Here is a 12,643-nt window from a genome sequence, read left to right as displayed (position 1 = left end):
GGCAACTGCCACAGGCCCCACACTTTGGGGGGGCTCTGCAGAGCGAGGCAGAGGAGCAGCAGTGTGGAGCTGGATGGAGCAGTGGCTCCCCGTCCAGTGGCGCACTAAACCCCCCTGCTGCTGATGCTATTGCCACTGCTGCCTGCAGCAGCTTCTTCAGTTCTGGGGCTGTGGGATCGGAGTGGGGGCGGGGCCCTGCACCCTGATGGGGTCAGCTCTGATTGCAGGTGTTAGAACTGGCCTAGTCGGCAACATAAAAGAACTAGAACATGAAGAGAAGTATTCCCATGTGGTGAGGGAGTTATGTCCTCCCTCCCAGAAGTGTACTTTTCATAAGGACACAGGCCCAAGCTAATTGGCATCTTCCAAGCCCACAGGAAAACTGGTTCAGTCCCGTTCCTGAAGTTTCAGTGAAACAAAGATACATGAATAACACCAATCAGAATCTTTATTTAAATGAGCCACTTGTAAATATTGGGTGTAAATGGGGGATCTTTGGGAAAACCACTACAGAGTCAAGACAAGGTCTTGCCAGCCTGCATGCCACCTTCCGCCTCCCTGTGTCTCCTCCAGCCAGTACAGGTGAGAATCTGTGTAGTGCTGTTGCTGGTAGCTAGATAAACAAAGCAGTGCCTGTTATGGGATATAATCTATAAAAGGTTGGGTTATAGACCTGTCTCACCTCTACCTGACCTGCTAAGAGGGAATGGAGTATCACTGGAAAATGTGATTGCATTTTGACTTGGTGTACACAAAGGATAATCAGTAAGGGAGTTGCAACCATCCCTGAAATCTAAGCTTGCAAAGGAGTCCTGATCACAGAAGGGCTGTAGTTTTGTTTCTCAAAAGACCAAATGGTACTGGGTTGCTGGTAACAGAGGCTCAGGGCTGCCCCCCTCCAGGACAGCTCATCTTGTCCCTGCGGCCTAGTGATGGGACTTCCCAGGTGCCCAGCAGGCAGCTGAGCCCCTGCCCCCACACCTCACAGGCCTGAGCTGCTGGGTCTCAGGGGTCATAATGCAGCCCCCCCCACCCACCAGTGTCTCAACAATGGGGAATACAGAAGCAGGAACACATGCAGGTTTAGAGCCCCCAGCCAGTACCTCCACCTGGCATGGCTGGGGCAGGGGTGCCTGTGGGTGCTGGCCCCCTGCAGCAAGTGCAGCAGCAGGGAGGGAGCAGCATAATCCCTGGAGCCCTGAGGTCCATGCAAGGGCATCGTGAGAGGAAGGACACAGGTTTCTCCAACCCTGGCCCCGGGGGAGATGCTAGCACCATAGGGGCCTCTGATACCACTGTCCATGGCACAAGAACCACCCCTGCCCCCCACAGCCATTTCCCCTCACCTCCCCCCCTCCCATGTCTCCCAGGGCAGGTGTGTCACTACCCCCGTGTGACAGGTGAAAAGTGTGCCTGTGTGATCAAGGTGCTTGCTGAAGGCTCTATGAAGATTAGACCAAGTGTTTTTCTGTATTTGTTTAGATATTAAGCTATATGTTGTTGCTAAAAGCCTAATTAAAGTCTAAGATGTAGTGAGGCCTTGTATAAAGTAAGGCCTAGTAAACTTAGCAAAGCCTTGAAGTAGTAAGGCCCTGTGGCGTAGTTAAAATTACCTTATCAAAAGAATGCAAGGCTTGTACTGCTATTGGTCAGTCTAAGGACAGTTGAAGTAAAAGGAATCTGAGCGGTTGTACGTTATCAGAACCATTCAGAAGCTTTAAATTGGCTGGAATATCTGGCAACTATTCAGAAGGAAGATACAGCTCTGTAAAAAGGATTAGTTAGCTGTTGCCTGGATCAGTGGGCCCGTGGACCTCAAGGAGCCCAAAGGACTGCATTCCAGGGTCTTTCCCGGTACCCCTCAGACAGTGCTGTTAAAGGACGCCTGACTTCGCTGAACTTTGTGGAGAGAAACTTGCTGTGTATCAGGCATCAGAGGGGACTGCCAATAAGTTGCTGATGCAAATTGCTTTTGTCTGTCATTGTTTGTCTTGTTACTACGCGTAGTTGTGTTTTTGTTAAGTCAATAAACCTTTCTTACTTTTCTACCCTCGACCATACTCTTGATCCCAAACCCTCCACAGGCGGCTGGGACAACCCTGCCCCAGCCTAAGGGGGAAAAAACAGCCCCTGCTCTTGGGCTGGGAAGGACCACGCTGGAGGCAGTGAATAGGGAAATTGCCCAATGCTGAGGACTTTTTAACTCTGAGGATGAAAAGTCAGTACCATTTGAGGGGAAGGGGTTTTGTTTAAAATACCCTTAGAGGGGAAAATAATACCCCAGAGGGGCTCCTCTGGGGGTATAACTACCCCCCCCCCCAGCAATGGGCAGTTCCAGAGGGGCAGCTGTCCCCCTCCCACATCTGCACCCTCAGCCCTTGGGGGTGGGGGGGGCTTAGGGCTGTGCAACCTTGGCCTGGGGCATTTGAATCCCCTCAGTCCATGGCAGGGGATGGGAAGAGCTGGAGCTGTTTGTCTTGTCACCATCATCAAGGCAGACCCCAGTGTGCGGAGGTGGGGGGAAGGGAACAGGCTCCTTCCCCTGCGGCCCCAGGGAGCTACCCTCAGCACCTGCCACAGCGTCCTCCCTGTAACAGGCCCCTTCTTCCAAGGAGGGGTCGAGAGGACTCAGTTTTCCCCACACTAATGTTAGCTCTTCTCACCAGGCAGCTTCACCAAGTAGGGTGCGAGAGAAAGGCCCTTAATTTCTGTATCCCTCCCATTCCCCATGAGCCGCCCTGGCTTCTTATAGCACATCCAAGACCCTCTGGCTCCCTGTCACTTGAACCCCTCAGCAACACTTGCACCAACCTCTATCACCCCAAATACTATGATTCCTGCAGGACTCTTCTACTCACTACAGACCCCTCAAAATCCTCAGGCTCCCCATGAGCACCTCCCCCCCACCCCAAGAACACACTGCTAAAGCAGTCCATATATCCCATAACCCCTACTCCAGGGCAGAATGCTTTCCCTTGCGGTAAATGCTATAATGCTGCCCAAGACAAACACTACATTCTCCCCGCGTGCTCAAGCCCTGAGCCTAGAAAACCATTCACCCAGCACCCCACCCAGACTGAGCTGGCTGTGGGGACAGAAGAGTGTGGCAGTGAATAAGGGCAGTGAGGAAGATGGGCACTGGGGCTGGGGAGAGCAGTGGTTGTGAAGGGGACTGGGGGTCCTAGGACAGAGTGAAAGATGCTGGGAGGATTTGGGGGTCAGGGGTGCTGGGGCATCGGCAGGTATGGTCTGGGGCATTGTAGGATTATCACAGAGGCAAAAACAAAGGGAAGCAAGGTTGCATGGTGTTTGAAATGAGGACATTGGTGTTTTACCATCATGGTTAGGTCAGGCAGAACTGAAACTTCCCATCCTCCAACTGACCCAGCTGCTCCATTAAAGCACCTGGTGTGGGCACAGCTTTGCTGACAGGGGAATACATTCATCTGCTTCAGCCCACATCAACCAGGAGGTCATGAATCTACACCCTTTGCTGGCACAGACTATCTACACAAGGGCGCTGCTATCATCACTGCACCATCAAAGATCCTGCAGACAGGCACAAGTGCCTGAATCTCCCCAGGGAAGCTGTTTTCTGGGCAGTGACTCCCCATAGGGGTAGACTGACTTAGCTATTTATTGTTTTATTTATACCTTGCCTTACATGAATGTCTCAGCCAGGCTTGCAATAAACAAATACAAGGCAGGGTTCCTCAAACAGCCCAAAATGTGAGAACTCCAACCCCCACCCCTCACCCCATACACGAGCACACACCCCCCACCACCACCTACCCAACCATGCCTCCCAGTTGCTACTTCCAGCCAAATGTAAGACACCATTCTGAACCCCCGGCTCCCCAATTCCCATCACCCCACCTCAACCTCAGAAGAGATCCTCCACCCTTCCCAAGGTTTCTACCAAACCTGCACCCCCTCCCCCAAAAGCAGTCAATTCTTCCCCTGAAACAAGCCTAACACTACAAAAGTAGGAAAAGTAAAAGAAAGGCTCATCTTGGGCAATGTCAAAATGCCACCCTTAAGTACAACATGGGCAACCAATATGGGCACCAAACCAGAGTTCCTGCAGCACAGGCCTGAGTCTGCTTATCTCCTCCATCCCTGCTGCAGCCCGGAACCCCAACTACGGAGGTTCTCCTAGGAGTCAGTCATAGAGAAGTGGGGCTGGAAGGGACCATCTAGTCCAACCAGAGGTTGCATCTAGTCCAACTTCCTACCTGGGGCAGGATCAGCTCTATCCAAACCATACCATACAACCATAATCTAAACGCTAAAGGAGAACACTCCCATCTTCAAGGCAAATGCAAACCCAACACCTGGGGACTGTGGAGGTGGGGGCACTTTAGACCAGCTGCCAGGCTTTCCCCCTCTCCCACTTCAGGACACCAACTGTGTGGAGAAATGGCAGAAACCACCCTATGTCAATGGCAAGGGGCAGGCTGGTGGGTTCGTTGGTGCTTGTTCAGAGCAGAGGGATCCCTGAAGCTCTTCCCACAGTCACTGCAGTGGCACGGTTTCTCCCTGACATGGATGCGCTGGTGCACTCGGAGATGGGATGAGTGGATGAAGCTCTTCCCACACTCCCCACAGTGATATGGCTTCTCCCCAGTGTGTATTCGCATATGCACTTGGAGGAAGTCCTGGCGGGCAAAGCTCTTGCCACACTTGGCACAGCCATAGGGCTTCTCCCCTGTGTGCGAGCGCTGGTGCACTTGGAGGTGAGACAGCTGGTTGAAGCTCTTCTCGCACTCGGTACAGCCATACGGCTTCTCCCCTGTGTGGATGCGCTGGTGCTGGGTAAGAGTGGAGCTCTGCCGGAAGCTCTTCCCACACTGTGCACAGTGGTAGGGCTTCTCCCCAGTGTGGATACGCTGGTGGACGCGGAGCTGGGACAGCTGGTTAAAGCTCTTCCCACACTTGGGACAGTGATGTGGCTTCCCACCTGTGTGGACACGCTGGTGGACTTGGAGGTAGGACGAGTGGTGGAAGCTCTTTGTACACTGGGTGCAACCATGTGGTTTCTCCTTGGTGTGGATGTGCTGGTGCCTGGTCAGAGCAGAGGGATCTCTGAAGCTCTTCCCACATTGCGTGCAGTGAAACGGCCTCTCCCTGGTATGGATCCGCTGGTGCACACGGAGGTGAGACGAGTGGATGAAGCTCTTTCCACACTCCCCACAGTGATATGGCTTCTCCCCGGTATGCATTCGCATATGCACTTGGAGGAAGTCCTGGCGGGCAAAGCTCTTGCCACACTTGGCACAGCCATAGGGCTTCTCCCCCGTGTGCGAGCGCTGGTGCACTTGGAGGTGAGACAGCTGGTTGAAGCTCTTCTCGCACTCGGTACAGCCATACGGCTTCTCCCCCGTGTGGATACGCCGGTGGACTTGTAGGTGGGACATTTGGTTGAAGCTCTTCCCACAGTCCCCACAGTGAAATGGCTTCTCCCCTGTGTGGATGCGCTGGTGCTGAGTAAGTGTAGAGCTCTGCTTGAAGCTCTTCCCACACTGAGTGCACTGGTAGGGCTTCTCCCCAGTGTGGATGCAGTGCTGGACTCTGAGCTTGGACAGCTGGTTAAAGCTCTGCTCCATCTTAGCACAAGGGTGGGCCGTCTGCCTCCCATGAGTTTGCCCATGCACCCTTAGCTCCTGTTGGCCCCTGAAGCTCTCACCACACTCTCCACATATATACAGTTCCTCCCCCATGGGAGTGCTGCCCTCATGGCTCCTCAAGTCCTTCTGTCCCTTGAATCCTTCACTGCATATACGCCTCCTACAGGGCTCAGCTGTTCTCTGTCCCCATTGCATAAGCAGCTGGTTAACGGCTGGAATCAGGTCAAGGTTTGCAAGCTGTTCTTCAGCAGGCTGTTGCTCAGCTCTGCTCAGCATCCTGGCACCTGCTGGATAGATAAGGCAACCTTGAAATTGGGCCGCAAAGAACAGAACTTGGCACTCTGGTACTTTGTGAGAAAAGAGGTCCAATACCAAGTATTTCCAATGCTGGGGGTAGAGGCAGGTCAGTACACTGTGCTACTGTTCCCTAGTGAATTTCAGACCGAATCACAGTGGCTCTGTCCCAAATCCAAATCTCATCTGAGCAAGGAGACCTCAGAGGTGTAGCAGCCAGGATCTGCATTCTGGGTAACAACACCAGCAGAGGAAATGGCTGGAGCCCAGCTGCCTCCAGTTGCTGGACTGGCAGTGGCCATGGTAGCAGCTCCTGTTCATATTCCCCCTCTAAGTGGACACCCAGGTTTGCTGCCTCGGTCACCTACCACTCACTGCACCACTATATCATCTCAGATCTTTCAGAGGAACACACGTAGGATGTGTGTGCTGGCACAGGGTGGGCTGTGGCTCCACACTCTCTATAGCTGGGAGATGAGAGATATCATCCTAATGGAAGAATGAGACTCTCTAAGAGCTCAGCTACACCTTGACTGTAACAAGTGTGAGGAAAGAGGGTACTGAGCATGCCCCTACTCATGGACTACTGCCATACTACAAACCACAAGTTTCAAATATATGGGCCACAGGCCAGATCCAGGTTATCCAGTTTGCAGCCTTGATAGGAGAGCCTTTCCACAACTGCAGCCAAGTTCCTGGGTAAGACCCACAGTGCTGGAGCCCACGCAGCACTGTGACTTGTTCCTGCAGCAGCAGCTGAGCACCCATGATGGCGGGCTTCTTCCCGCAGTAGTGCTAGGATTCCAACACTGCAGCTCTCACCCAAGCACTAAGCTGCAGCTGCAGGAAGAAGCCACTGTGCTGCTGGGCTGCCAAGCACCCAAGTGAGAGCCACAGCACTGGGGCCCCAGCAGCACTGTGGGAAGAAGCCCAATACTGCAGCTTGTTCCCGCAGTAGCAGCCAAATGCCCAAGATGCCGGGCCTGTTTCCATCTGGTCCCAGATGGATGAAAGCTGGTGTAGCACACGCTGGATCTAGCACTAGAGGGCTGAGGGAGGTGTGTGGGCCTGATCTGGCCTGCAAGGCCAGCCCCATGCCATTCATCTGGCCCATGGACTGGTCCCATACTACACATTCAGCCTGCAGGACCAGACAAGTTTGACACCCTTGATACAGACCCATGACTTCATCAGTGAGGCTACTTGGGGCTCAACCCCAGTGATCACTCTCAAGCTCTCTGTCTCTGGCAGCTCTGAGAACTGCATCTGAGGACCAGACTGAAGCAGCCTCACTGGCAAAGTTCTGTGCCTGGAGCATGTTAGCAGACATGGATGGTGGGGGGGCATGCTGAACACTGCCTTCTCTGCAACACACCACTGCTGAGGTATAAGCAAGTCCTAAGGGCTTCTTGGAATAAAAAGAAACTATGTCAGCCCTCATCCCTCAGAGAAATGTTCTGAAAAGGGAGGATTTTGGAACCGATGAGCCAGGCTGGAAATAAGCTCTCTACTTCTCCCTTCTGGAGGGAGCAGAGCTCTGCTTCCTACCTGCTTGCAGGGAAGTCTCTCCTCTAGGGAACGAGTGCCAGGAATTTTCCTCTGTTGATGAGTCCCAGGTGCCCTTTGTGTCAGAAGAATCTGTACCAGGCATAAGAGATAATCTGGATGTGGGCTCTAGGTGCAGAGATGCAGCAGGAAAAGAGATCCTGTTGCGAACCATGACAGGTTTACATCTCCCAGACCATGAGAGTCTGTGAATCCCACCCATCCCTGTGGGCTATGTAATACAGTCCAAGATACTGACAAAATACTGCCTTTATTCCCCTGCTACAGAGAAATGTTAGTTTCATTTAATGGAGGGGACCAGCAGTAATGGGCAAAAGTGTCCCAGCATACCTACAGCCCTACCCCAATGACTGCCAGTGCTTGCTAACCACGAAAACTGCCATGAAACAATACAATACAAATCATGCCCTGGCAAAGTGCATTATAGAGATCTGGCCAACTTGGGCTGGAGTATTAACTCCCACACTGCTGAGTGAAAATGGGAATTCCAGCCCATGATACCATGGAGAAATGACATTTGTGACTAATAACAGGATATCAGGCTAGGATTTGGCCCTAGCACTGTCAGGCTTTCCTGGGGGCAGGTCCTCACCTCCATGACAGATTCCCTGCCAAAGTAGGTGACTGAGGCTCCTTCTCCAAAGAGACAGAGAATGGGGAATTGCTGGAGGGGTGAATTTGGTTTTCATGCCCCAAGAGCCCTAACAGGGGAAGGAGAAGGTCATTTGTGCCTACATCTTTGAATTGCAAGGCAAGGGAACACACACCTACCTGGATAACTGAGACCAGGATAAACTGTTTGAGATCAGTACCTTGAGGCAGCAGGATAGGGCAGAGTTGCAGGTCACTCTGAGGAGGTGGGGTAAGGCAAACTGGCATGACTCACCTGGGGACACGCCCTCTGACTGCACACTTTCTTCAGGGTCATAATCATCACAGACCCACAGCTCCACCTCCCCTCGCTGGATGCGGCAGATCAAGTCTGGTATGGGACCTTCATATCCTGTGGGGGAAAGTGTATCAAAAGGTGGTTATGTTTAATTACTCACCATCCAGGGCTTGATGTGAATTTGAGGAATGGAGCCAATTCTAAGGGGACCTTGAAAAAACAGGGAAGGTGGACATTTAGGATGAAAGAGAAAACACTACAAAAGGAAAATCTTTCAAGAAATGACAGCCCTTCTCACACTGCTAAGTGCAGTCATAAGAAAAAATATGAACCACTGAGAAGTATATAAAGGGTATAAAAGTCCAAGTAGCAGCATGAAAGGTAGGCAGAGGTGCAGTGATCTGTGATGTACTAGGAAAAAGGAAGAGAAAGATTTCTTATAGATTTCTAGCTACCAGCTTGAAAAGAAAGAGAACAGACCCACTTATGAATGAATATAACTTATTATTATGAGTGAAGAAGCAGTTATAGACTGACCCTCAGATATGGTCTGAGACACCAGGGTTATTCCTAATACCAGTCTCAACAAAATTAACTGGACCTAAAAATGATTATAAGAAGACTTTAATAAAGCTATTTTTTTTAAATTTATGATTAGGGAACTGTGTCAAATTATTTTATTCCTGTTAAACTAGTAAGATCTTTCCAGATCCTGAAAATAAGAAAATATTACTTGGACTCAAACAGCGAGATTATGGAAATTACAAAATAAATAATTACAAATAAAGAGAATGGCTAAAAACCTAGAAATTACAAACAGCACATGGCTATAAACCTAGGAGAGATGAAGGTTACATTCCAGAAGAAAAAGAAAGTGATCTTAACTGTCTGAATTTCCTTAGTTCTAAGATTTTAGAAAAACTAACATGTGGCCAGGCTGTTAAATCAACTGACTCTGCCCAAGTTCAGAGACTAAGCCAGTGGCTCTCAACCACATTAAAGGCACTTGTCAGAAAATTCTAGTATTTTGTTTTTTGTCTTTTCTTGACTACAGACAAATGTTGGTGTTGCAAACAATTCAGGAAAACCACAATGAGCTAAAACAGGGGTTTTCAACTTTTTTTGGTCAGGGTACCCCCTGCAGCCAGTCAAGAAGCGGGAAGTTGCCCAGCAGCCAGTCCACAAGCGAAAGGGGGTCCCCCCTGCGGTAGCAAAACTGAAAGTGCCACCAGCTCCTCCGTGCCGCTGCCATGTACCCCCTCAGGCCTTCCAAAATACCCCCAGGGGTACGCATTGAAAACTCCTGAGCTAGAGCATTTTGACACCGTGGATCCTATATTAAAATCTCTGGGTTTCTCTTGTCAATTATGTCTATGTGTCTGCACACTGAACAGTGCTAATACTTTGAGGTAGCTTAAAAGTGTATCACAGTGCCACAACACCCTGGCTGAGAATCACTGGATGCTGAGAGCAACTGTATGTAGCATCTGCCTCAACCCAGCACCTCAGGCCCGGACTCTGGCTCTGGGCCAAAGCTGCTGCCACCACAACAGTTGCTGGGTGGCCAGGCTGGGGACTGAACATGCTCTGTGCCCTGTACTAGAGAGGGGCTGGAGGACAAATGAGGGCAGAGAACAGACAGCAAGAGGCAAGGTGTGGAGGAGCAAGCAACAGGGGTCAGGTCATTTAACACCCCCACCACCTGCCCCCTATTGCCTGACCCCCTACCGCCTGCTCCACTGCCACTTCTCTCTCTCCTGCAGAGGTAGGGGGATGAATTCAAAATTCTCTACCCCCACCCCCACTGATAATTAGACTCTATACATAAATAATTATAACAGACTTATACATTTTCCATGTATAGATTCTATTTATTGGATGGTCATCTTAAATTCAAAGTCTTCTTGGATTTAGGTAAACGCGATATTTGTGAACGCTGTGTTGGAGATGATCTATTTATTAATGATTTGGATGCTGGCGTAGAAAGCTGCTTGAGCAAGTTTGCAGAAGACACAAGTGGGAAGGATTGTGAACAAACTGGAGGATGGGAGCACAATTCGGAGTCATCTTAGACTGGACAGCTGGGCTGGAGTTAACAAGCTGAAGTTCAGTGCTGACACATGCAAGAATAAGCATCAAGAAGGAATTTTACCCCGTGGTCAAATTGGTATGGGCTAAGGAGTTGGGAGGGAAAAGGGGGTACAGAGTTGCCTTCTTCTGTACCTGGGAACTTGTGAGCATATATTAATGACTACAACAACAGGATATACCTGTGACAGGTTCAGATGTTATGTCTGGTGTTGTGTCAGGGTTGACCGTGCTGTTTTGCTAATAGGTTAGAAAATGGATTTCTATAGGACGGTTTATATAGGGATGATCCTGCCTCAGGCAGGAGGATGGATTAGATGACCTCTGGAGCTTCCCTCCAGCCCTACTTCTCCATGATTCTGTGGGCTCTGGGGAGCGCAGAAGGACATCATCTTGCAACATATGAAACAACCAGGAGTTTGACCAAGAGGAAAACCAAAGTGAAGGGGGATAGATTTGAAACCCCCCCCCCAAAAAAAACCAAGGAAACTATGACAATACAAAACATCACAGTGGCCTGAATAATGACAGCAGTGGGGACAAACTAGGTTTAAATCACCAGCTCAAACTTCGTAAGAGGACAGCAGAACAAGGAGAGGAAGGGAACATTTCTGAGCTCTCACAGCTTTTGGGAGAAACAGGAAACAGAACTTTACCCAGGGAAACAAGGGCTTGGTAATTCCTCAGCATCTGGTCCCGGTAAAGCACCTTATCTCGGTCTTCCAGCAGCTCCCATTCCTTCTGGGTGAAGTACAGAGCCACGTCCTCAAAGGCCTCCTGGAGCTGCAGGCACCAGCAGTACACACTCAGTCCCTTCTGCTCCAGCCTCATCCAGCCCCCCAAGCCCTGAGCCTTATGCTGCACTATAATGATCTGTCAGCCTGGCTACAGTGGGCATGGATGTGAAACTTCCCACGCTCAGCTGACAGATCCCCAGCAAAGCCCCTGGTGTGCACGCAGACTGGAGTGTGCCTACTCTAGAGCACACTGCCATAACTAAACTACCAATTGTGACCCCAAGATATGAATCCTTCTCCAGCAAATACCTCTTCAGGATATCCCCAGGACCTACATAGCTTTGAGCCTTACTCTGCACAACCATCTGCCAGGCTGGCTATGCTAGTTAGGGATTCACATCTCCCCAGCCCTCGGCTGACATGCTGTTTGAGCAAAGAGAGGTGTGGTCAAAGCTCTGCTGACAGACGAGTGTGTTCCTTTCCTTCCACCCATATGATCTCAGAGGTGGTGCTGTACAGGCTGTGTACACCCCAGCGGGAGCAGCCACCACCATCACTCCAGCAGCAAGCTGCCTACGCTGCAGAGTTTGTGTCTCCTCCAGGAAAGCCATTTTCCTCGCAGTGACTCACAGGGCGAACCCCCTACCTCGGAAAGCTGATCCCAGCATTTATCTTCTTCCCCCAGACACTTCCCCAGGGAACTCCAGGGCCTTGCAGCACAGCGTCAGCTGTCCCCCTTTGCTTCTCATGTTGGTCTGGGGTGGGGAGCTCCCTAGCGCTGTCTCAGGGATTCACTGCACCCCCATAACCGAGAGGGATTTCCCTGGTGAAGTTCACCTGAGCCAGGACTGCTGCAGCCATCATCCTGCAGAGCGGAAAGATAGGGGGGAATGGAGCCAAGCAGCAGGAACGAAGGGATGCAGATCCTCAGTGGCCCGGGCTGGACTCAGGAAAATGGATCTGGAAACAGCAGAGAGAAGCGAGTGCCACGCTCCAGCGCCAGGCACAGACCCCGGCACCGTCAGCCCCGTAGGCCCGGAGCGGGGTCCCGCTAGCAGCGCCAGCCACAAGCACGGGGCGGCTCCCCCTGGCCCGAGGGCTGGGATTCACGTTGCTGCCTGGCAGGTCCTTCGCCCGACGGGCTCCCCGCAGCGTCCCACGGAGCGGACACAGGTCCGCCGGAGCCGCGCTCCCGCTCCGCCGCCGGGCGGTGCCGGTGCAACTGTCCCCGCACGGCCCCGGGCTCGCACACAGGCTGCCCGGGCCGGAGGGACCCGCCGGGCGCCCTCGCAGAGATGCCACAGCACCCCCGCCGCTCCTGCAGGCAGCACCAGTGCGCGCGCAGCGGGACCGGGCGCCGGGATCTGACATCACCGCGCAGCGCGGCCCACCTCCTGCTGGGGGGGGAGGGGAGGCTGCCGCTCTGGTGGCACGGGAGGACC

General features: G+C 51.9%; 1 protein-coding gene across 3 annotated transcripts; it reads right to left on the bottom strand.

Moving 5' to 3' along the window:
* Positions 1-430: 430 nt before the first annotated feature.
* LOC102566818 (zinc finger protein 883) lies at positions 431-12,602 on the bottom strand. Of its 3 annotated transcripts, none has more exons than XM_014604541.3 (5): positions 12,039-12,602; positions 11,121-11,247; positions 8,374-8,490; positions 7,470-7,559; positions 431-5,914 (listed from the first exon to the last, which is right to left on the bottom strand). In XM_014604541.3, the coding sequence occupies exons 1-5, from the start codon at positions 12,063-12,065 to the stop codon at positions 4,440-4,442; spliced, it is 1,836 nt and encodes a 611-aa protein (XP_014460027.1). In that variant the 5' UTR covers positions 12,066-12,602; the 3' UTR covers positions 431-4,439. The 3 variants fall into 3 exon arrangements, with proteins under 3 accessions (XP_014460027.1, XP_014460028.1, XP_014460029.1); XM_014604542.3 differs by having other exon boundaries at positions 431-5,911; XM_014604543.3 differs by lacking the exon at positions 7,470-7,559.
* Positions 12,603-12,643: the final 41 nt, after the last annotated feature.

This window comes from Alligator mississippiensis, chromosome 8, assembly GCF_030867095.1.
Source record: "Alligator mississippiensis isolate rAllMis1 chromosome 8, rAllMis1, whole genome shotgun sequence".
In the NCBI taxonomy this organism is placed as follows: domain Eukaryota; kingdom Metazoa; phylum Chordata; order Crocodylia; family Alligatoridae; genus Alligator; species Alligator mississippiensis.
Note: the sequence above shows the minus strand (reverse complement) of the source record. Positions and strands in the feature narration are given on the sequence as shown.